This window comes from Carassius gibelio, chromosome B15 (assembly GCF_023724105.1).
Source record: "Carassius gibelio isolate Cgi1373 ecotype wild population from Czech Republic chromosome B15, carGib1.2-hapl.c, whole genome shotgun sequence".
Classification (NCBI taxonomy): domain Eukaryota; kingdom Metazoa; phylum Chordata; class Actinopteri; order Cypriniformes; family Cyprinidae; genus Carassius; species Carassius gibelio.
Window position 1 is genome coordinate 18,991,171 of NC_068410.1, and position 24,714 is coordinate 19,015,884.

At 39.6% G+C, this 24,714-nt stretch overlaps 1 protein-coding gene and 1 long non-coding RNA gene across 10 annotated transcripts in view; one reads left to right on the forward strand and one right to left on the reverse strand.

The window, feature by feature from the left end:
• Window positions 1–24,714, forward strand: part of LOC127972510 (cell adhesion molecule DSCAML1) — a 135,838-nt gene that overhangs the window by 81,930 nt on the left and 29,194 nt on the right. For all 8 annotated transcript variants that reach the window (XM_052576055.1, XM_052576053.1, XM_052576054.1 and 5 more), the window contains 8 exons: window positions 3,600–3,746; window positions 5,300–5,578; window positions 7,222–7,497; window positions 9,277–9,573; window positions 14,284–14,559; window positions 18,997–19,278; window positions 21,001–21,120; window positions 21,211–21,387. In XM_052576055.1, coding sequence (XP_052432015.1) covers window positions 3,600–3,746; window positions 5,300–5,578; window positions 7,222–7,497; window positions 9,277–9,573; window positions 14,284–14,559; window positions 18,997–19,278; window positions 21,001–21,120; window positions 21,211–21,387 — 1,854 coding nt within the window. The remainder of the gene's footprint in view (window positions 1–3,599; window positions 3,747–5,299; window positions 5,579–7,221; window positions 7,498–9,276; window positions 9,574–14,283; window positions 14,560–18,996; window positions 19,279–21,000; window positions 21,121–21,210; window positions 21,388–24,714) is intronic.
• Window positions 5,418–12,661, reverse strand: LOC127972511 (uncharacterized). Of its 2 annotated transcripts, XR_008157109.1 has the most exons (4): window positions 10,874–12,661; window positions 9,791–9,985; window positions 6,420–6,616; window positions 5,418–5,565 (listed from the first exon to the last, which is right to left on the reverse strand). It is a non-coding gene; the product is annotated as an uncharacterized LOC127972511 (long non-coding RNA). The 2 variants fall into 2 exon arrangements; XR_008157108.1 differs by having other exon boundaries at window positions 9,791–12,661.

A 24,714-nucleotide genomic window follows, 5' to 3' on the forward strand; every position in this document is an offset into this window, starting at 1 on the left:
TTTCTCTTCTCTCATCTCGTGAGCGTCTCCTTCTGTTGTCGTTCTGTCATTCTCCGCCCCTTCCTCTCCTGGCATCCGCACGTTACGGTTTTCTTTTTGTTGTTGTTCTATTTCCCACACTGTTGTGTGTTTCACATTACTATTCATATCCTCTTTTATTCTGTTTCTTTTTTACCTTGAAAATGATGGCAGGAAAATGGCGGCTTTACTTCCGGGAGGGTATTATTTTTAGACCAGATTTTACACTCATACAGTCCTGTGCTGAGAGAGAGAGAGAGATAGAGAGAGAGAGAGAATCCGCCTGCCCTCCTGACATCCTGTAACAAAACACACATTCTTGAACATGTATACAAACCTCTTTTCCCTTTATGTGTGTGTGAGTGTTTTCTCTGGCCTTTGGGAGTCTGTGTAGAGTGAGATGTAACTGGAAGGTTGCCATGCTCCACACATAAATCCAATTCCATATTTTTTTTTTCTTCCATCGGTCTGACATGATGCCCCAGGCTGCCCACACACACTCCAGCACTACCACCGAACCCTGTATGTGTGTGGAAGATGCACTCAAGCCCTTGTTTCAGACTGACCTTACATGCCCCTTCTAATCCTCCATTCACACACATATATGATGTTTTATTAACAATAAAAACGATATTTTATTTATACTTATAGATAGTCAGATAGTCTAATTAACACATGAAGGGTGCACTCAAGTTAATCAACACCAAGTGGTAAAAATACAGCAGACTTACCTTGATCCATCGGGGTACTCTGGATTCAGGCCATTGCCGAGCTCGAAGCCCTTCCCTGGAAAGCACGCCAAATACACATTACTATACTTCAGCTAATAATATGTAACTCGTGAAACACACCTCAAGGCGAAGGAAGACTAGACAAGAATTGATCTGCACTCCCAAACAGAACTGATAGCAGGGTGAAGTGGGACTAATATGTGCATAGCGCTGTCTGCCTCTCTTTTAATCCATCAATCTCCATTTTTAAACCTGTACACCCAGTGGGTCACTTCTTCTGTGAAGTCAGATGTAGTCAAGTAATGAAGTTGTATGTACAGTCACACACATAAAGGCATTTGCTCTGTTCTGACAAGCAAAAGGCAATGCCGAAATAAAAGACATTTAAGATGTTGGAACCATTGCTAAGCTGTGGCTTTGGTGCTCATATGGACAGTGTTGGTTTGAATATGACGTGCAGCATTTCCCCATGCCATTCCTCTTCCTCATCTTAGTTTATAAGGTCAAAATAAAAAATACAAGCAACAGACAAAATCATATGCATAAGCCACTAATTTGTAAAAATGTAAAATGTATACCAATTATTTGACTTCTCTTCACACAAAGCTATAGTTTCGCTTTGATTTACTTATTTAGATTGGAGCAAAGAACATTGTGAACATTATGCAAAATGTCCTCCTTTTGTGTTCCTCAGAAGAAATTGATTTGGAAAAACATGAGGAAATTATGAATATTTTTATCAGTTTAATATTTCATTTGTGCAATAATTTTACAGCTAAGAAAAAAAGGCTGTAACAAAAAAAAAAAGAGTGAGAGGCTGCTCATGTGACTGCTGATATTTAATTTGCCAGTCTTCACAATGAGGAAGATCCAAGTGACTGCGATTAAACCAAAACTACTCACTGACTACCTCTCTTTTACTCACTCTCTCTCCCTCCCTGGTCTCTCTCTCCGGGTGAAATGTTGTGACAGCGTTGCGCTGATGTTGTAGGGGGTTAAAGTCACCAAGTGCATATTATCCTGTAAGGCTTAATATGCAGGTTGAAGCGTGAGGGCCGACTCTTAAATTACAGTTTGCCGAGCCTAGCACTCAGCATGACAACAATACCCACACAGACACTTTTATGTCTATACACACACACACACACACACGTGTGCACTTGTTTAGCTGTCGTACGAGTATTCATTCAGCAATATTTTTTTGTAATGCAAAAATTCATGCATCCATGCACACACAGCCAATGCTGTGCGCACATACTTAATTTCATTGTCTTATCACATGGCCATGACACTCACACAGATGCACACTGAATTTAGCTTTGTTTCCAGCCATTGTCTTTGTTTGTCTGTAGCTACTATCTGTGTGTGTGTGTGTGTGTGTGTGTGTGTGTGTGTGTGTGTGTGTGTGTGTGTGTGAGTGAGCTGCTTGTTATAGTGATGGAGTGTGTGTGTGGGCTGCCGAGTCAAGCCTGTCCTCTCCGCTTTCATAAATCTGCGTTGGATGAAGCTCTCGAGCCATAAAATGCATCGATCGCCATCCTTCACACACACACACACACACACACTTTCTTCCCACAGGGTAATCTTGCTTTCTATAGCAATGTTGTGTCTTGTTGAGTGAATTTTGAATACACAAGTGTGTCCTAATATAGAGGGATAAATAAGACACATGGCAGTCAACTAATGATACCTCACCATAAATATATAGACACCTTCACGTTTTTATTGAGTCACAGTGTGGAAATGAATCCAGATGTTGGCCTATAGCTAAAGGTTTGTTCTTAAAGTGTGTTTATATATGTGTTTGTGTCAGACAGAGTGTGTTTTGTGACTTTTTATATTTCTAGTTCAGTTAGTTTACTCATAACTGTGCGGTTGGCCCAATCCACAATCCCTGCCTGCCTGGAGAAACTAGGACACACACACACACACACACACACACACACACACACACAGGAATTGACTGACTGTTCTCACACACTGACATACTTTACTGTTGTTATTGTGTCCAGGATGTGCAGTTTAGCAGAACACCCACACACACACACACTCTACATACACCTAAGTCATCCCAAAGGAAAATTGCATTGCTCGTACTTCTCGTTTTTTTTTTTTTTTTTTTTTTTTGTATCAACCTCTTCTCATATGTTTTTTATGATGTTTCTCAGGATATAAACCTAAGAAGAAAATTTTGCCCCCAAGGAGAAACAATTCAAAACTTCATCGCATTCGTTTTAATCCAAATAGTTTGTATATGAATTCTAAAACAAACACACATACACACAATCAGTACATAGAACATCTCATTTGTGAATTTTCAGTCTTTTGTGTAAGAAAACATTCACAGCTTAAATGTACCAAATTTAATAAAAAAGACTGAAAGTGAAAGAGAAGCATTCACACACTTCTGGTTTCTGGGTGAGTGCAGCATTGTAAAATACAGCCTTCGTGAATGTACAGATATATCAGAGTCAGGCCTCGCTGATGTGAAGTGACCATGACAGTAATATACTGTTACAATAACATGCACATCAAATATTAAAACTCTCTCTCTCTTACTTACTTTGTAATGGAGTATCTGCTGTGTCCTTCAAAATTGTGTGTTGTTTTTTGAATGTGGTGATTATAAACATCTTTCTGGAAGATTTGTAACTCCATTTTTTTTTTTTTTTTTTCACCAGTTATAACTTTGGGATTTTTGTAAAAGTTTAATGATGGATTCAGAATAGAATAACTGAACTGTGGTTGAAGAGTTGCATATGAAGTTGGTACTAAATGGATTTTTGAAAATTGTCTTTTTGTCTGCAAATGAAATCAATGTACATATCCTCTGTTCTCCTCTCTCTTCAGGTAACAGGTTTTTCCTGACATCATATGGGGCCCTCTACATATCTGACGTTCAGAAAGAGGATGCCCTCTCTACCTACCGCTGCATCACCAAGCACAAGTACAGCGGAGAAACCAGACAGAGCAATGGGGCTCGTCTCTCTGTGCTGGGTGAGTATGTTGGTATATAAGTTTGCTGGATAGTTTATACATCTTTTTCATATTTGTCAATCATAATGAACTAATCAGTCCCTCCAGGATTTTCTGATTTTGTGATCGCTGAATTGTTCACAAATTTTCGTAACTGACGCAAATTTTCCACAGAATCTGGGCTTAGACTCATCCTGTGACGTCATCGCAATGCACATTCAGAATTCGGTTAAAGCTACAGATACCAGAACAAACGCCACTGATGTGGAAATCAGGAAAAACATTGCTCAATAAACACAAATCTTCACCACCGTTCACCAGATTTAACATAGCAAAACTACAGGAACAACAGAAATGGTCTAATGTTTTTGAGTGTTTTTAAATGCTTCACACAACTTTCCCCAGCACTTTAAAGCTTTAAGTATTACCGAATTTGAAAGTTATTTTCATATTTATTTATACTTCATAGATTTCCCCCATGTACAAAACTAAAAGATTCATAACGACTAACCATATTACATTTGTATTTGTTACCATCTTGGATAAAGAACATTTCTTTGAGAAATAGCATTGTAATCCTAATTTATGAAATTCATTTCTAAATAAAACATTAACTACTTATGATGTTAGTAAATGGTTCTTAAATAACAAATTACCTTACTGTTTCCATGATAACGCATCAGGCTTGTCACGTGACAAACCGTGGCTAAAATAACACTGAATGACAGATGGATCGCTTTTATTATTATTTTATTTTTTATTCTTTATTTTTTCTTTTTCTTTAGAACATTCACAAATTTGCATTCCAGGTAATGAACAGTCTGATATTCCGATTCACAAATATGTGTAAATGCGTGTGTTTAGTCGTTTAAAAACCTTTCTAAATGATCTTGATCTGTAATGTGAGATGGGTGCTGCCATTTTTGTTTTAAAATGACATGACATTCAGCCATCCAAAACTCACACACACAGAGGAGTGAACACAAACACCCAGAGCTGTGGGCAGCCATTTATGCTGCGGCACCTGGGGAGCAGTTGGGGCTTCGATGCCTTGCTCAAGGGCACCTAAGTCATGGTATTGAGGGTGGAGAGAGCACTGTACATGTACTCCTCCAATCCACAATTCCTGCCAGCCTGAGACTTGAACTCACAAACCTTCGATTGCGAGTCAGAATCTCTAACCATTAGGCCACGACTTCCCCAAATACAGACCTTGCGCTGCAGGTCAGAGAGTCCTGTCAGTCAGATTTACAGCACGTGAACTCATCAATTTCTCCTGAAACACAAGTTGTGATAATATGATGAGCAGTGCACGTCTGGCTCAGCGCCAGCCAACGCGTGGAAACGCAGTTTGAATTTGGCAGTTATGCAATGTCACCGAACATTCTAAATCCCATATGTGGGACCATATCGTTCGAAGGATAAAGGCTTATGTATGTAAAGGACTATATATATATATATATATATATATATATATATATATATATATATATATATATATATATATATATATATATATATATAAATTGGCAATAATTGCTTGGTCTTTTTTAAAGAACTTTTTCTGTCCTTAGACCCCACTGAAACCCAGCCTTCTGTGATGGACAGTTTCCAGTCAGGAGAAGTACAAGTGGGGCGAAGCATAGAGTTGCCCTGCATCGCCTCCGGTTACCCCAACCCCACAATCCGCTGGTTGAAAGATGGGAGGCCACTTCCTGCTGATTCCCGCTGGACACGGCGACTAACTGGCCTCACAATCAGTGATCTCCGTCTGGAAGACTCTGGAAACTACATCTGTGAAGTCACCAACAGCTTTGGTTCCAAAGAGGTCACAGGACACCTTAATGTCATCGGTGAGGAGAAAATGTATAAAGGGCAAAGGGGAAAAAGGGGAGGTACAAGAAGAGGGACTAGTCATATGATAGGATGAAATGATGAAAGATGTCACCAATAAACTGCTGGTGAGGGAAAAAGACAAGCTTTTCAAAAGTTCCAAGTTATCTTCACCTCGACATAGATTGAAGCACGATATGGTCTTTGTATCTAGGTCCCAACATTCATTTGAACTTGGATTTTAAGGTAAGGCATATAGGGCTGTGAGAGGACCTTAAACAAACACTCTTATGAGCCTAATAATGGAGTAAGAATTTTGTTTGCTACTTGGAATCTTCTTTCAGAAACAACTAAATATCTAGGAACATGTCCTACTTGGCAGAATCTTATCAACCATTTCATTCCATGGAGTAGGACATATTCCTGGATCAACATCATTGTGCAGGAACAACATTCCTATTGAAAAGTACTTGGTTGGAGTGTCATCATCTTTCTTTTCAACCTACAGTAAAAGTAGGATTATAATGATGTTTGCTTGACTTTTATGTACTTGCAGAACTAACAAAAGGTCCAGCAACATGTCCAACTCCAAAGTCACCTAGTCTATTCCCCAAAGCAGAAATCAAAATCTTATGGCAGGTGTCCTTATCCTTGTTCCAAGAGATCAACCCTCCTGTACATTTAGTTCTAACTTAGCTTCCAATGAACATACATGCAATCTTCAACTAAACCCTAGGGAATTGATTAGCTGGCCAAGGCTTATTGGGAGTTAAAACTAAGCTCTGCAGGATGGTTGTTCTTCCTGAACAGGGATGAGGACATTTGCCTCAGGGTTTTGGCTTGTCCTATGGGAGTACTTACCTTTCATATTTCTGTAGAAGGTTTGACCCAATAATTAAAACCTTGAAACCAGTGGATCTGGGTTACTTATAAGGGTTTATGGAGTGAATTGTTGGTCTGTCTCTTACAAAGACCTGGAATATCCATGCTTTTTCATCCAAAGGAGAGGGTCCAGGTAATGTTGGTCTATCATCTATTGCCCCCGATCCCATGTGCAACTGTGTCATAGGGAGAGAGAGATATCAGAAGGAGTATACCAGGTATTGAGTAAGAGAGAAGCACATGTGGGTTTAAGAGATGTTGGCACACTGGTCGGCCTCTGCCACCTTCTTGTTGACTTACAGAGAAAGTAATATGAGAGGACAGGAAGACCGTTCTGGCCTCTCCAGTCTGACCCCTGTTACACCAGAAATTTGTGTGTTTTCCAGCAGGCTTGGGGATGGATCTTAGACCAGTGGGATGGTATTGGCTGGAGTCTTAATATGAAAGTAGAGGGGAATAGAGGAAGGGGAGGTGGGGTGGACATTTGGACGTTTAGCCACTGGGCACATCACACCGATGTGCTCACACAGATTCTGACAGAACAGGAGGGGAGGAGGGCACACACACACACACACACACACACACACAGATACATGCCCAGACACTCACACCATCACACACAGAGGCCTCCAGCACATAACACCAGCTGCCTTATTGCTCACTGACATTTTCTCTGTCTCTCTGTCCGTCTATCTATCCATCTATCTAGACACCATAATTTTGAAACTTTACCCTCATATTCAAATAATATTTTTCACTCTGACTTTTTCTTTCTCCACAGAGCCTCTGAGAGTCACATTGTCCCCTAAGAACCTGAAAACAGGCATCAGCAGCACAGTGATTCTGTCCTGTGCCGTTCAGGGCTCGCCCCACTTCACCGTCTCCTGGTTTCGCAACACAGAACCCATTGTGCCTGACCAGCACTTCTCCATCCAGGGATCCCACAACGAGACTCTCTTCATCACAGCAGCCCAAAAAAGACACTCAGGGGCATATCAGTGCTTTGCCACCCGCAAGGGTCAGACCGCACAGGACTTCTCCATTATACTGCTTGAGGGTGAGTGGAAAAAGTGGGTAATGGGATAGTGCTGAAGGTTGTGGTTCTGATTCTAACTCTGCAGTGTACATTTACTTTTGGACATCAATGTTCCAAATTTAGATTACTATGACTTTAAAGCATGTTACACAGGGTCCTAAACAACCACTACACATTTTTTTTCAATAACAGGTAATTTTGCTGTCCTTAAAGGGTTAGTTCACCTAAAACTGAAAATTAGTTCATGTTTTACTCATCCTCAAGACATCCTAGCTGCACACGACTTTCTTCTTTCAGAAAAATCCAATCGCATTTACATAAAAAATTGCCCTTGCTCTTCCAAGCTTTATAATGACATGAGTGGGCGTTTTTGTTCAACAGTCCAAAAGCAGTCAAATAAAGCACATGCATTCATAGTAAAACATGCCTCACATGTCTCCAAGGGGTGAACAAAGGCATCGTGTAGCAAATCTATTTATGTAAGAAAAATATAAGCACCTTTCTTTCACTTCGGCTAACTGTTGTAGGTGCAAGCCGTTACGGTGGATGACTTAGGATGTAGGATGTAGGCATAGCGCACATGTCAGTGATTAGTGGTGAGCTTGCTTGACAAAACAAAACACTGGTCACAAATAAGAAGTACAAAATGAGGATTTGTAAAGACATTCTTTTGGAGGATTTCGATATAAGCCAAGAGGAGAGTGGTTTCCCTTTGGCAAAGTAAGGAAACTTTTCTTCCTTTGCTCCTGTAAACAAACATTGGTTTTCACGAGACTAACGCACTCATATGCTACGCCTATGTCCAGCGGCATCTGCCGGAAAGGCAGTCTTTTGTGAATGTGCATACGATAGTTAGCTGAAGTTACACAAGATTGTTTATATCGTTTTAAATATGAATATTCAGTTTTTACAAAAACGCTTACATTTGCTACAGGTCTTTATTCACCGCCCAGAGCCGTGTGAGGCATGCTTAATATGGATTAATATATTTTATTTGATTATTTGACTTTTAGACTGTTGAACAAAAACACTCGCCCATGCAAATTTAAAGCTTGGGAGAGCAAGGACAATATAAGTCCGACTGGATTATTCTCAAAGGAAAAAATAATATACTCCTAGGATGTCTTAAGGGTGAGTAAAACATGGGCTAATTTTAATTTTGGGGTGAGCTAACCATTTAGTACCATTTTGTACATAAACAATATATGAAATTAAATGAGTATTGGGTAATGGGTATTCATACTGACCATGATTTACAGCATAGAAGAGATATTCAAAAAAAAAAAAAAAAAAATGAATATTAAAAATTAGAGATAACAGGATAAAATAGTTGTGATAAATTAATTTTTGACAATTTTAGAAAGGAGAATCAAACAGTAATAATTTGATAAATATTATGTGTTTTATTTATTTATTTAGCTGAAATTATTCACAGACCCTCAAACACACTCTTTGGTCCCCAAATTTTATACTGCAGGAATGGGTAAACTTGCAATTTGCGATTTTAACATTTACATTTAGTGCATACAATTTAATAAACTTTAGACTAAATATTCAAGAATTCAGTTTTTTATTGATTAAATTTAAACACACTCAACATTACTTGCTTTTTACACATCACAGCTGGTTAGGATACAGAGTAATTCAGAGGCAAGACAACATTAGTGACATAAAATTGACCACTTTTGAACTCTTCTTATAAAATGTAGCTCTTCTTATGAAAGAAACATTTCAGCAGTGCACAATTCAAAGATTCTTATATGTTCTATCTGTATTCTGCTCTCTTTTTTTTTCTGTTAGACGGCACCCCACGGATTGTCTCGTCTTTCAGTGAGCGCGTAGTAGCCCCTGGCGAGCCCTTCTCTCTCATGTGCGCGGCCAAAGGTGCTCCACCCCCCACCATTACCTGGACGTTGGACGACGAGCCGGTAGCGCGGGACTCGGCGCACCGGGCCAGCCAGTACACGCTCTCCGACGGCTCCACTGTCTCGCACGTCAACGTCACCAACCCCCAGATCCGAGACGGGGGCGTGTACCGCTGCGCCGCACGCAACTCGGCCGGTAGCGCCGAGTACCAAGCGCGCATAAACGTAAGAGGTGCCTGTCTACTTTTCAATCTCAGACATTTAGGGTTATCACCCGCCACCTTCCCGACCCCTTGACCCCTGAATTCCTCCACCTCATCTCAAGTCCATAAATCATCACTTCCTATCAACTCAAGTGTCATTGTGTATGTATGTGGGTGGGGTTGGTGATTGGGTGTATGTGTATGGGTGGAGCGTCTTATGTTCTTTGTTCATCACAGTGCTGTCACCTGTGCGTTTTCTCATTCTTTCCACTGTCAGATCACCCGTTTGTGTTCTCTGTATCTTTCCACTTCTCCTGTTTGTCTCTCCATCTGCGGAGTCTTTGTTCCTCTCTTTCACACATACACGGTGTCTCTGTCTCGATGTCGCCGGCTGGCTGGCACACGTGTGGTGTCCTGGCTGTTCTGGGACAGAGTGGAGATCTGGCAGAAGGGAGACGCCATCACGCCAAAACAGAAAAGAGACACGTCAGCTAAGAATCCAGACTGAGAGGACAGAAGACAAGTAGAAACGGTGTATAAGGGTAGAAATGTGAGGAAAAATACCTAAAAACTCAAAGAAAAAACTAAAAGAAGAGAGGAGGATTGTAATGTGAAGAAAAACTCAAAAGTAATACGAAATATGACTGATCACAGCTCAATTTTATGTGTAGTTTAGAAGTGTTTTTATTATTATTAGAAGATAGACGATTGGAAGACACCACAATAAAAGGCCAGTGGGAAAAACAGCATTTAAAGTAGAGTTTTCTTATGATAATTTGTGATTTCTTCTATTTCCTCTCTTATTCTGTATGTACTATTGAAAATGTATGTACTCCAGGTACTTCATTTTAACCATCAGTCATTGTTAGGATTTTGATATGTGGCTGATTTACTCAAAAATGAAATGAAAACTTGTAGTCAGTTAAGGTTGGATTGTGTTTAAATGGACTAAATGATGCTGAGAAGTCTGATATACATCGCCAGAGAGAAGTCATTTGTTTCCCAAGAAAATCAAGTTATTTTGAGTTATCATAAAGTTATGTAATTTTTGTGGACGAATACATTTACAAAATAGATAGGATCAATTTCATGCCAATGTTAATCCATCATGGAAATTCCAATAGGAACAGTGGCAAATGTATATAGACTATGATTTTTCCATCTTTAGATTAGCAATGAGTAATGATTATTACACAAAGTTGAATTCAACGTTCTTCTCATGGTTACCAAGATGCCTCAAAAAAAAAAAAAAAAAAGAGAAAGAAAAAGAAAAAAAAAGATTTGGTACGTCTGACCTTGAATATATTTTATATATCTGAAACCACTTACCTCACAAGCATTGACAATTCCAGTAATAATTGTATCCACAGAATCACTTGTTCTATAAACCCAATACCTTGCATACAAGACTTCCAGTCAAACAGATAGATCCCATTGCGCTATTGCTCTTAAAGTTGCATTAAGTCAGTGAATCAGATTTAGTTTGCAAGATCAAGACAGCTTTGTGCATATTATGCATCAGATGGTCAGTGAATGGACTGTGGGTGGTCCATGGGTGTGTCTTCTGAGCCTCAGACTAAGAGTGATATTGAGTTGTGTTGACAGGCCTGTTGAATACACCCTCTCTTCCTCTCTCTCGATCTCTGAAATGTTCAGTTATGACATATCTGTCTGCTTTAAGAAGACATGCCAGAACAATCTTTGCGGTGAGAATGAGACCCTGTGCCAGGGAGCAACAGTTTTGCGCACACACGCTGAATGATACCAACGCTCACTGACACATTCATAGTCTTAAAACACTACTGCCTGACTAATACACTCTGACCACAGTAAGCTCATAAAAACCGACAGCATTATCCATATCACGCACACGCATTAATTCTTGAGATGATTGTTTCACAACACAATATTTAACAAACACAGGCACCCGTGAGCAATCAGGCCCCATTATTCCTGTGAACAGCACAATAGTAGTGCTCAGTTCCTGTCTGCCTCCTTATCTAAGTTCATACATTCATATATTATGTTTGAGAACAAAAGAAAAATAGAGAAATAGAAAGACAGCCAGAGAATAACTGTGAAGAAGAGAGAAGAGGGATACTGTGCGACAGTCTTCTTGAATAATACATCAGGGTTGACTTGTCAAAGTGGTGACTTCAAAGCACAATGCACGCTGAGCTGAGAGAAAGGGAGAGAGAGCAACAGAAGAAAAGAGAGAGATACAGGGATGAGGAGTGGGCTGTTAGAGAGGATGAGAATAGTTGTGTGCAAAAAATCTACATGCGCCCCATCGACGATTTATAAACCGATTCACCCTCCATTTTAAGGGCAAACAAAATTTCCTTCTTCAGTACTTCTTATGCTTCTTCTGGTTCCTCCAAAGTTAATCCTAAGCCACCTTGTCTCAATTCTGTCTCTTTCTGTTTCTATTTGTTCTTCATCTTCAGACATTGGCCATTCAAATCTTCACAGTGCCCCACCATCCATTTGTTCGTTTACCCCTCCATCCTCGTGTGTGATCTGAGAGCAGAGTCCTGAACAAGTCAGCCTTCTCTTTTTGCCAAAACAAACAAAACAAAACAAAACAAACACGAATTGGACATTACTAACCTTTTCAAATTCGGCAATGACTGGTTATGCTAGAAAGAACCAGAAGCTGTTAGCATATGCTAATCACATTAAAGGGCATTCGCACTGATAGCGATTTGCAGCAAAAGAGCAAGTTGAACCCATAGTTCGTGAGGTTACTTAAGACCTAAATTTGCGACAAATCTAAGCAAACTTCATGCAAATGCACAGTGACTGATCAGGAATGCATAGTAGCAATCAAAACAAGCCTAAGGTTTAATTTAATTCAAATCAAGTTTATTTGTGTAGAGCATTATGTATTGCTTATCATTTCAGAGCTGCTTTACATGAGATGCATTTCTCTAGATTACAATTATAAGTTATTTGTTTTGAGAGATTACTATGTCAAAGCAATATCCATAAAACAGAAATGTCAGTACAGTTAGTCAATGACATATATTCAAGCAGAACACAATGAACACACTTGAACTGTGATTATAATAATTACAAAGTAAGGGAAATTTGGGAGTTTTGTCTATTTATTCAGACTTAAGGCCAGATCCAGACTGGAGCGTGTGCAGTCTAGTTATCTTAGGGTGGGCATCCTGAGCTAGAAAAAAACTAAACAAATAGAAAATAATTAGCACAGGTGCTGTTCTTGACTTTGAAATTAATAATCATGTGCATTTGATCAGATACAACTGGAGTACCAGGTTATGAGATCCATTTTGTGAATGCTTTTCTAAAGAGATATGTCTTTGATCTAGATTTAAACAGAGAGAGTGTGTCTGAGCCCCAAACATGCTTAGAAAGTTTCTTCCAAAGTTTAGGAGTCAAATGCAAAAATGCTCTATTTTTGTGGACTTTGCCTATCATAGGTCTTACCAAAAGTTCAGAGTTTTGCAACCTTAAATAGTGTGATGAATTGTAGCTTGATAGAAGACAAGTTCTAGACGTACACTAGAGCTTAACCATCTGGGGCCTTATAAGTAGGTAGCAATTCTTTGTATTCGATACAGAACTTAATAGGTAACCAGTGTAGAGATTGTAAAATTGGGGTGGTATGATCATATTTTCTTGACCTGATAAGAACTCTAGCAGCTGCATTTTGGATTAACTGTTTATTGAACATGCAAAACAACCACTTGGAAGTGCCTTAAAATAGTCCAGTCTAGAGGTCATGAATGCATGAACTACATTTTCTGCATAAAGATGTGTTGCCGGCTTTAATTAGTTTAATCTGTCTTAACTAATCTCATACCCTAGCAAACATTGTGTTTACCTATTTAAGCTGTACTTAAATGCTGAAAAGTTTCCCAAAGCCACCAAAACAGACCAGCCTGACCTGACAAGCTATATTTTATTATAAGCTTTTTATTTATTTATTTTTTTTCTTGTTTCAGTAGGGCAGTACAGCAAGCTCTAATGATTAAGTCACTGTCAGTGTGAACGCCACCTTACACTTTACACAAGCAGCACATTATAGCCTTTATTGTTAAAAGCTATTCAGTAGCTGTTAGCATTTAGCTATTCAACCATAATTATTTGATTTAGCATGGGACAGTTTCGCTAAAGTAATTCTAAGGCCTCTGTTCTCGCAGTCCTCAATCCTTTAAATGTGTGTTTTGGGACGTTGCTATGAAATGTAATGTTGTATTTTTACTCTGTCTACACAAACACATTAGGTTAGTATTTTATCGTTAAGAATACACCTCACATTGCTTTACTATTAATTACATTAACTTGGCTTATTAACGGTACAGAAACACACCTCATTTATTGCTGAAATTATATAAAGGCATGGTTCATCTCTACGATATGTGCCTATGTGCCAAGCTACAGTATGATTAAGGATATGGTACAAGACACATTGAAACAGTAGATACACACCACATTCTCTGCTGTGAAGTCCAAGAGCATTCTAACCCCCTCCTTCCCATCCACCACTCGCTCTTCTCCTTTCTTCTGTCCACATTTCTCCCTTCTTTACCCCAAATACCCATGCAAAACCTGTTCTCCCATCTCCCTCTCATTCACTTTTTCAATCCTCTCATTTACCCTTTTCTACCTGGCACATTCTCCCTCTTTTTTGTCTTCCTCTGTTTTCTCCTCTCTCTCTCTCTCTCTCTCTCTCTCTCTCTCGCTCTCTCTTTCTGTTCTCTCTCTTGCAGGTCCTCCCAGTATCCGGGCCATGCGGAATATCACAGCTGTGGCTGGTCGCAACACTTTCATTAACTGTCGTGTGATTGGCTACCCCTATTACTCCATCAAGTGGTTTAAAGATGGGACAACGCCGTTGCCAGACAACCATCGTCAGGTGGTGTATGAGAACGGCACTCTGAAGTTGAGTGATGTGCAGAAGGGTGCGGATGAGGGGTCGTATCTGTGCAGCGTGCTTATCCAACCCCAGCTCTCCATTAGCCAGACTGTCTACGTCACAGTCAAAGGTTAGTGATTACTGCTAATGATTTTGGGGATGTTTGTTGTCCCTTTAAAAAGTCACAAGTAGGCACAAGTCAAAAAAAATAAAAATAATAAATAATAAAAAAAGAAGGGCCCTCTAAATTTGATTTGGAGCTGTTTATTCTCAGGTTTCTAAGCAAGAAAAATAAATAAATAAACTTTTGCAGGTTTGAACTTTTGAAGTTTTGATATATGATAAATTTGTGTTGATTCATCATTTTAAATTAGGCATGAAGTCCTATACCAAGTTACAATATAGTCATTAAATATAAGTTATTTATTTATTTGGTTGGTCAATCAGGATATATGTATATATATATATATATGAATGACCATGCTCTGAATCGTGTGTGTAATCAGACCAATGGATCGACACAGCGTCACAGACGGGGTGATGTATTGACCAAGAAGCTATGAGAGCACGTGCGGTGGAACCCGGAGCAATACGGATATTGAGTTCGTAGAACATGACAAATGTGAGCTGCAGGGTAAAATTTGATTTTGTTTGTATATGTTTTATGACCAGTGATTCCCAACCACTTACATTATATGACTGATAAACTGCAATGGTTTGAGTTAAAAATTTCAATTTGTGTTTTACTGAAGAAACAAAGTCACCTACATCTTGGATGACCTGGGGGTAAGCAGATAAACATCAGATTTTCATTTTGGGTGAACTATTCTAACTATTCCTATTCCTTTACTCTTTCATATGGGCAAAAACAACATCTAGATTTCGAACCACCATCTACTACGATTGAGCTAGAGACAGCCAATTGTCAATATAAGTTAGTATGCAGATACTCTGGAGTCACAGTGGAGCCAGAGCAGCATCCACACACCCACAAAGTTTGGGGTGAGAGTGCAAGGCCGAACAGAATAACCCAATATTGGTAAGCTTCACCCCCGAAAGCAAACCTCAGGAACTTCCTTTGTTGAGGAAGGATGGAGATATGGAAGTACATGTCTTTTAGATCTATCATTACAAACCAGTCCTCGGACCTGATCTGAGACACAACCTGTTTGATTGTAAGCTCTCTTGAACTCCAGGTGCATGACTGAGCAGTTTAGCTGACGAAGATCTAAAATTGGGCGTAACCCCCCATCCTTCTTTGGAACAATAAAGTACCGGCTGTGAAACCTGGATTCTCTGTCATAATTGCCTACTTCTTCAGAAGATTATTTACTTCTGTTTCTAAAATAAGCACCTGCCCACCACAGTGGAAACTAAGAGAACCAAACTGAATTCTGTAACCTCATTCTACAGTCTGCAGGGCCCATCTTGAGATATTTGCCAGAAGCTTCCATGCTGCCAGAACCTCTACTAAGCAATTCAGCCTCTCAAGAAAGACCTCCGGTTTAATGGGAGACCTCCTTGGAGGTAGCAAGCTTCCCAGATCTTCAATGTTTTCTGACAGACACTGAGACTACGCTTGCTGGATGCTGTTGTGCTCTAAAGCACTGGCGGTGGCAGGGTTAACAACTTGGTCTCCCGAGGGCACTGAGGATAGATGGGCACTGTGTAATGAGGTGTACACTGCTCTTCCCCAGATGGAGCTGCCTTCAGAAGCCCTGGAACACAAACCTCAGTGCTTCTTGGGCGAAGACTTCTTAGCCAGGAAGATGGTCCTCATATCGGCCTTTGGCTTTGAAGCCATCGACTGTTACTTTCTATGTCTCCGTGTATGAGGAGCGGCTGGGACAGCTCCCGTCCAGCAGACCCATGAGCCAGAGAGCTGCGAGGCAAGAACCACTGAAATGCTGCTGCTTGTTTATGAGCCTCCTGAAACCCGTTGACGCCGGAATTGACAGTGTCACTGAACAGGCTAGTAGGTGCAAGTGGGGCATCAAAGGAGGAAGACCCTCTCTTTTTCTTTAATTTCAGACAACGTCAACCATAGATGCCTCTGTGTGGCCACTGGGGCTGCCATAGACTGCCTGATTGCCAGCCTGACCTGCTGCCATGTACCCTTTGTCCACCAATGTTGATGAAGTGTGAAACAGATTGGTGGGCAGTGCCGGGGCTTTTGGAGATGATTCCTTGCCGGGAGACAGATAACCCTTGAGTGTCTTTTCAAGGGGCATCGTTGTATAACCACGCTCATTTAGTCCTATGACATTGCTGTAATCAATGAGAGAGGGACTAAAGTGGTGAGTCGAATATGGTCTTGACCATGGTCTTGACACCTCAGTGTGGAGATTGCAAAAAAAACGGCAAGCCTTGGCATGGAGGGGGCGGTTTAGACCTCAAAAACTCTCATCTAACTTGCTATTGGAGGGTTCAAGCCTGCTTCTCGGTGTGCCATTCAAGAATTAACTGGGCCACAGCACAAATTATCACCTCCACAAGCTCCCCGTACTGTGCAGACTGGGCTGGTTCTTCAGGGGGAAGAAACGGCTCCCTCAGAGTGTTCTTCCAAACCCTGGAAGGTGGCCCTGGATCCGGTGGCTGAGGGAGGAGAAAGGGACTCTCTTGTCATCATCCCCTCCACCAGATTCACTTGCGAACCCCACAATCGCAAGTCTGTCGAGGCAACGCGGGACCACAGCTGTAAGGAATTGCTGGAGAGGGCTCTCTCCTCGAAGACAGCCCTCAGGAGTGAAGTGCCCATACCGAGAGGCGCTCACAGTGTGGATAGTCAGCCCCCTTGAGAGCTGACTCAGCATGCTTCGTTCACAGGCAAACAACACAAAGACTGCGTGCAAAAAATGCTGCTTTTCTTTATCACCTTCTTTATGTTTTGCTGTTTTATGCTTAGACTTCAGCATTTTTGCTTTTTCGTTTGAGACAGTGACAAAAAATGGTAAATAAGACATGCACATACAGAGCGCTTTGCTGAATGGCGAAGCTGCCACTGTCTCCACCACACGCTTTTATAGCTTACTGGTCTCTACGTCACCCCGTTCGTTACTTCACATACTTCCATTGGTCTGATTACACATGATTCAGGGCATGGTCATGCTGAAGGCGTTCCCAAAGTGTTCAACACAGCTTGAGTTCCTGATTGGGAAATTGTGTTTACATACTTATATTTTATGCATTGTCCAGTCACAGTGGATTCAGTTTGAACTAGATCTAAAGCAATTAAACAATGCTTTTCATGCCAAGTCTAAAAAATATCGATTTTACTATACCCATTTATACCGTTTTATTTATCTCCATTTTGTAAGGTACCGTGTGTTTGTAGTATTCAGACTGAGCATTATATTTTTATTCATATAATAAATTTGCCATGTTTATGTCCTAAACAGAGCAGCATTTGTTATATGCTTACGTTTTTTTTTTTTTTTATCTCACTTTTTAGTACATTAAGTGAAAAAATAAAATAAAATAAAAAGTAAATACCTTTCATCCTTAGTTAACTATAATAACCTTGGTAACTTATGTCTTTTTTTAATTGTTCATATGCCAAACAGTTACTTAAGGCATCCACAGAAAATTCAAATATAGGCTTTGGATTTGGATTTTGGAAACATTGGACTTGGTGTGAAGAGGTCACCCTGAGAGGATTTTTGGATTTGAGCCTAGTCAGCAGGGTATCTTGATTTTATGGAGGATTTCCAAAAACAAAACAACCCTCCATTTGAGGTTTGGCATTTTTGAAAAAAAAAAGAAAAGAAAAAAGATGGCCATTGTACAGTACTTAATTTTGACATTTCTTCTGAAAAGAAAAGCGTAGTAATTTATTGTGTCAGAGTGGGTGTGTTTTGATAAATGGAGTGTGTGTTGCCTTCAAACAAGAGTATATTTAAGCTGTAGGCGGGTGGTGAAGGTTGAGGATGGTCTTTCCCCTCCACTGGCACAAAGACCCTGAGAGAAAGCACACCACTAATAGCCTTTGATTAACAGGATTACAGGCCTTCTGCAGCATTACAACCATTCATCAATTACCCAGTGTACTTAGCATGTGTATGTGGGTAGGGGTGTTATTTTCAGTATGCTAAATGTAAATGAAAGGGAGGTCGCTCTGATGTTGGGTTTTGAATCTTCACTTCACCATGTGTGTCCATACATGGGTCTACAGCTCCCGGTACAAAGACAGCGAGGTCTAGTGTGTGCATTTGCATGAATGCGTGTGTATGTGAGTACCAGTACAACAGAACACTGACTCCAGTGTGAAGTCAGTATAGTGTGCTGCTTGTCTTGTCATGTCTCTGATTTAATTAGCTGAATTTTAACGAGCCCCAGATTAAATCCCCCAGATGTCTCAGATGGAGCCCCCCACCTCTGTTTCCATGGTAATGCCATTATTCCCCATGCCAAATGGGCTCTAATTAGAGCAGCTATTATGGGCTGGAGGGGTGGGATGTGTGTGAGTGTGTATGTGTGTGTGCATTTTTAGAGGGTGATGGGGTCAGTACCACATTGGAGACCATGAAGTGTTTAATACTGAAGATCTCTTACTCTTTTCCTTCATCAGTTCCTCCCCTTATCCAGCCTTTTGACTTCCCTCCCACCTCCATCGGTAAGCTGATGTACATAGCTTGCGTGGTCTCTTCCGGAGACATGCCAATCCGGATCACCTGGAGGAAGGACGGGCAGGAGATCGTGTCAGGAACATCAGGAGTCACCATCGAAACCAAGGAGTTCATGAGCTCCCTTCAGATCTCCAAAGTTTCATTGGAGCACAATGGAAACTACACCTGTATTGCCAGCAATGATGCAGCAACTGTCAGTTCAGAGAGACAACTTATAGTAACAGGTGAGCAAGAGAGTGAGGGTTTTACGGCAATGTAGTATGGAATCCTCAGCATAATTTCACCATTTAATACCATTTCTGGATCATTTTAGGGACATTCACACCGGAGGAACCTTTTGATAGTGTATCTTCATAACATATTTAGTTCTAGGAACTCTGTTTGGGTAACTAAATAAGGCCCTACTTCAGGGTAGGGTCTACAAGAGTTCTATAGGAAATACCAGTGAGCGTGATTTCATCAAGTATTTTTTTAACATCCTTGTTGATCCTGGAACAACATTCCAATCAACCAATCAGAATTGAAATATAACTTTTCAGGAAATATCTGTTTTAGGCTTTCAACCAGGGTTAGGTGCTTCTACACCCTTGTTAATAATTTCCCATTCCCACTGATTTTAGGAATATATTATGGGTAGGGTTAGGTTTAGGGCTAGGGATTGGGTTAAGTCCATATTTTTGGACAATAATGTTGATCCAGGATCACCAAAAGATGTTGACCCAGGAACATATCTTACTTGGCAAAATCACGGCGACCAGAAACTACCAGTGACTCAAGTGTCTACTGATTGGTCAAACGCATTCAAAACACTGGCAACCCACCATTTTTAAAAAGCAGTGTAAAATAACTATTTCATGAACACAGAAAACAGTGATAATGGCATTTACTTTCCTGTTTTCTGCAGTGTTGTGTTCTTTTCTCAGTCTTGATAATATGTAAAGCACCAAGTTGTCATCGGATATTTAGCCAGATTTGAATGCTCTTGTAAGTGGTGCATTTAGGATATGTTATTTATATGTTTTTAGTTATATAACAAATAACATTATATGTTATTTAGTTTATTTACTCCGTTATCATTTCGTAATAACGGAGATGAAATGTACAAACGTTAACATCCGGTGTCCTCCATTCACCGGTTTTTGACGTTTGTAAATGCCATGAATAAAGATGTCACTGTCGGCAACTTTAGAGTTCTTGCTAGAGGCTGACATTTTTTCGGGATTGGAAACAAAATCACTATTAATCACGTGATTGGGACGGGACAAGAAAAATGTCAGCGGGAGTGGGCGGGACAGGGAATCACAATAACAATATGATAGCCAACTTTATACACAAATATACCTTTTATATAAATAAACGATAAACTGTATATTTTCATTTTGAACTAAATTTTAGTTGCCCTGTCTCTTTACGCTCTCCTCCTGTTTGCTTTGGTGTGGCTGGCTCAGTGAATGACATACGCAGGCTGTGATGAACAGATCGTTAATGGCTGGTCTATGTCATAATACAGTACATCGGGCAGGACATCAAAAAGCCCACTTATCATTCATTGACCTCAAATACAGCTTTTCATCTGAAAGATGTATGTAGTAAAAAACATTACATGGCCGCTAAATCTAATGTTACCATCTTAGTCTGTGAACTTTAGAGAGAAATTTCGAAACTCTGTGTATGAAAAATAAATCTATAGAGAGTGAAATGTCTACTTTCAAATGGGGGGGGGGGGGGCATGTATGATTTATGTGAAATTGAATGTGTGCAATGCCAAGATGGCTTTCAGTTCAATAAATTAATCAAAAAATTAGGATTCGTTTAGGATTTTTATTCACCTAAAGTATGCATGCTGTGTTCTGCAGGCTACTTATTGTTTACTGTAAATGAAAGATTTGGCTAACCAATTTATTTGGTATCTCCTCTTCTGAAACTGTGTATTTTCTTTGTTGTAGTTCCCCCTGGTTTTCGGGTTCAGCCCAATAACCAAGATGGAATCTATGGCAAGTCAGAAGTTCTGAACTGCTCTGTGGAAGGGTACCCTCCTCCTAAAGTTGTCTGGAAGCATGCCAAAGGTAATATTTTTTTTTTTTGTTACTGCATGTCCAATACATTCATTTCAAGTTGTCATGAGCAGATGATAAGTCTTAATTTTGATTTTGAAGGTATAGGGAACCCCCAGCAGTACCATCCAGTTCCACTGACAGGTCGCATCCAGATCCTGTCCAATGGTTCTCTGCTGATCCGCCATGTTTTAGAGGAAGACCGGGGATATTACCTGTGTCAGGCCAGCAATGGAGTGGGGTCCGACATCAGCAAGAGCATGATACTCACTGTTAAAAGTATGTCAGTCTCTCATGTACATCTACACTTTTAAAAATAAAGGCTCCAAGGTTATACATTTTAACATTAACATTTTACTAAGCTCAAGTCTCAATACTCACTGTAAAAAGAGTGTAAAAAATACACTAATACTACAGGAAATTCAAGTTCTTAAAATTGTTTAAATATTTCGAATTAGCAATAGTTTTCAGAGCATATATTAAGAAATTTGAATTTCCCTTGATTCCATTCAAAATAAAAAATAAAATAAAATAAAAAATCTAAACAAGGTTCCTTACAAGGCTACATAATTTATGCCTAGACATGTTCTCTAGGTAGACAGGTTTCAGGGCATAGCTGTTGAATATCAGAAATTAAATAATAGTTAAATCTCTCATTAAACCATGACATACAAATAAAGCCATATTTTTGAATTCCAGTCACGGTAGATTTGAGGATTTCTTGGAAGTGATCTGACCTGCAGCCTTTGGGATGGTTTGCGATGGTGTCTGTTTGAGGTCTTGGTTTAAGAATGGCCCTCAGATGGGCTTTCACGTCTCAGACTGATGCCTGCGGGAAGGGGGTTCGAGACGCTTGAGTAGACACACACTCACACACAACATAAACCACCTCTGCACACACACACACACAGGCACACACACACCTGCACCTGTCATACTTTGTCAATCAAACTAATGACCCAGCTTATGATATATCAGTCAAGAAGCCTTTGACTTTTTTTATATAGTAGCTAGAATTGCCACTAGTAACTGCTTGCATGTGTGTGTGTGTGTAAACAGCTCTCAATAAGAGTACCAAAACAACAGATTCAAGTGTAACCAGCTCGTTTAGATTAATAGAACATTACAACGAATCCGTAAGGTCATCTCATGACTGATCGTTAAATCGGACACACAATCTGTTCTGTCTAAATCCATATTATTGATCCTTTACATAATGTAGAGTGCAGAAAACTCCCTTCCACGCAACACTGCCCTAGGCCTGAGTTACAGTCCTGACCACATTTAAACAAACCACATCCACCAGTGTATTCATTAACATCCTACCCAGTTCAATCTTAAGAAATGTGCTATGAAATGTACAGTATTGTTCAAAATAATAGCAGTACAATGTGACTAACCAGAATAATCAAGGTTTTTAGTATATTTTTTATTGCTACGTGGCAAACAAGTTACCAGTAGGTTCAGTAGATTGTCAGAAAACAAACAAGACCCAGCATTCATGATATGCACGCTCTTAAGGCTGTGCAATTGGGCAATTAGTTGAAAGGGGTGTGTTCAAAAAAATAGCAGTGTCTACCTTTGACTGTACAAACTCAAAAATATTTTGTACAAACATTTTTTTTTTTTTCTGGGATTTAGCAATCCTGTGAATCACTAAACTAATATTTAGTTGTATGACCACAGTTTTTTAAAACTGCTTGACATCTGTGTGGCATGGAGTCAACCAACTTGTGGCACCTCTCAGCTGTTATTCCACTCCATGATTCTTTAACAACATTCCACAATTCATTCACATTTCTTGGTTTTGCTTCAGAAACAGCATTTTTGATATCACCCCACAAGTTCTCAATTGGATTAAGGTCTGGAGATTGGGCTGGCCACTCCATAACATTAATTTTGTTGGTTTGGAACCAAGACTTTGCTGTTTACTGGTGTGTTTTGGGTCATTGTCTTGTTGAAACAACCATTTCAAGGGCATGTCCTCTTCAGCATAGGGCAACATGACCTCTTCAAGTATTTTAACATATGCAAACTGATCCATGATCCCTGGTATGCGATAAATAGGCCCAACACCATAGTAGGAGAAACATGCCCATATCATGATGCTTGCACCTCCATGCTTCACTGTCTTCACTGTGTACTGTGGCTTGAATTCAGAGTTTGGGAGTCGTCTCACAAACTGCCTGTGGCCCTTGGACCCAAAAAGAACAATTTTACTCTCATCAGTCCTCAAAATGTTCCTCCATTTCTCTTTAGGCCAGTTGATGTGTTCTTTGGCAAATTGTAACCTCTTCTGCACATGCCTTTTTTTTTTAACAGAGGGACTTTGCGGGGGATTCTTGAAAATAGATTAGCTTCACACAGACGTCTTCTAACTGTCACAGTACTTACAGGTAACTCCAGACTGTCTTTGATCATCCTGGAGGTGTTCATTGGCTGAGCCTTTGCCATTCTGGTTATTCTTCTATCCATTTTGATGGTTGTCTTCCGTTTTCTTCCACGTCTCTCTGGTTTTGCTCTCCATTTTAAGGCATTGGAGATCATTTTAGCTGAACAGCCTATCATTTTTTGCACCTCTCTATAGGTTTTCCCCTCTCTAATCAACTTTTTTATCAAAGTACGCTGTTCTTCTGAACAATGTCTTGAACGACCCATTTTCCTCAGCTTTCAAATGCATGTTCAACAAGTGTTGGCTTCATCCTTAAATAGGGGCCACCTGATTCACACCTGTTTCTTCACAAAATTGATGACCTCAGTGATTGAATGCCACACTGCTATTTTTTTGAACACACCCCTTTCAACTAATTCAACTAATTGCCCAATTGCACAGCCTTAAGAGCATGCATATCATGAATGCTGGGTCTCATTTGTTTTCTGAGAATCTACTGAACCTACTGGTAACTTGTTTGCCACGTAGCAATAAAAAAATATACGAAAAACCTTGATTATTCTGGTTAGTCAAATTGTACTGCTATTATTTTGAACAATACTGTATTTGAAAAAGAGGAAGTATTTTACTTTTATTTTATATTTTCACCTCAATTTCTCATTAATGTAATGCAAGTGGATCTCATTCTAATTAATGTCCTGTAATGCTTAAAATATAATTATTACTGTAATTAAAATGATAGTTTCCAAAAATAAAATGCTAGAAATATATGCTTATAATTGTACTTGACACGTGTCAAACTGTTAAAATATATCTAATTATCATCAATGGCATGAAACCATAAATAAGAATGACCCATATAAATCACTTAGTATGATAACTACTACCATTCTATTTACTTACTGAGAATGAGATTTTATGGCATTAGGCTGCTGACAATTTATATTTATATTTCTACATTACATTTTTTTTTTTTTTCTCAAAAGTAATGTAGTGTTCTTAAGTAAAAAATAAAATAAATGGATTTGTGTTTGTAACCTCAGAGCAGTAATAGGTAGAATTGCTAGGATAAATGTAAGTTATGTGGTGTTATTCAACAAGAGTTAGAAGAGCATGGTTTTAAATTTTCATGCAAAGCCTGTGGATATCATTTGGCTCTGTTTACAGCATCCTACTATTTTTTTCTTTTTTTTAACAGGAGATCTGTCTCCTTT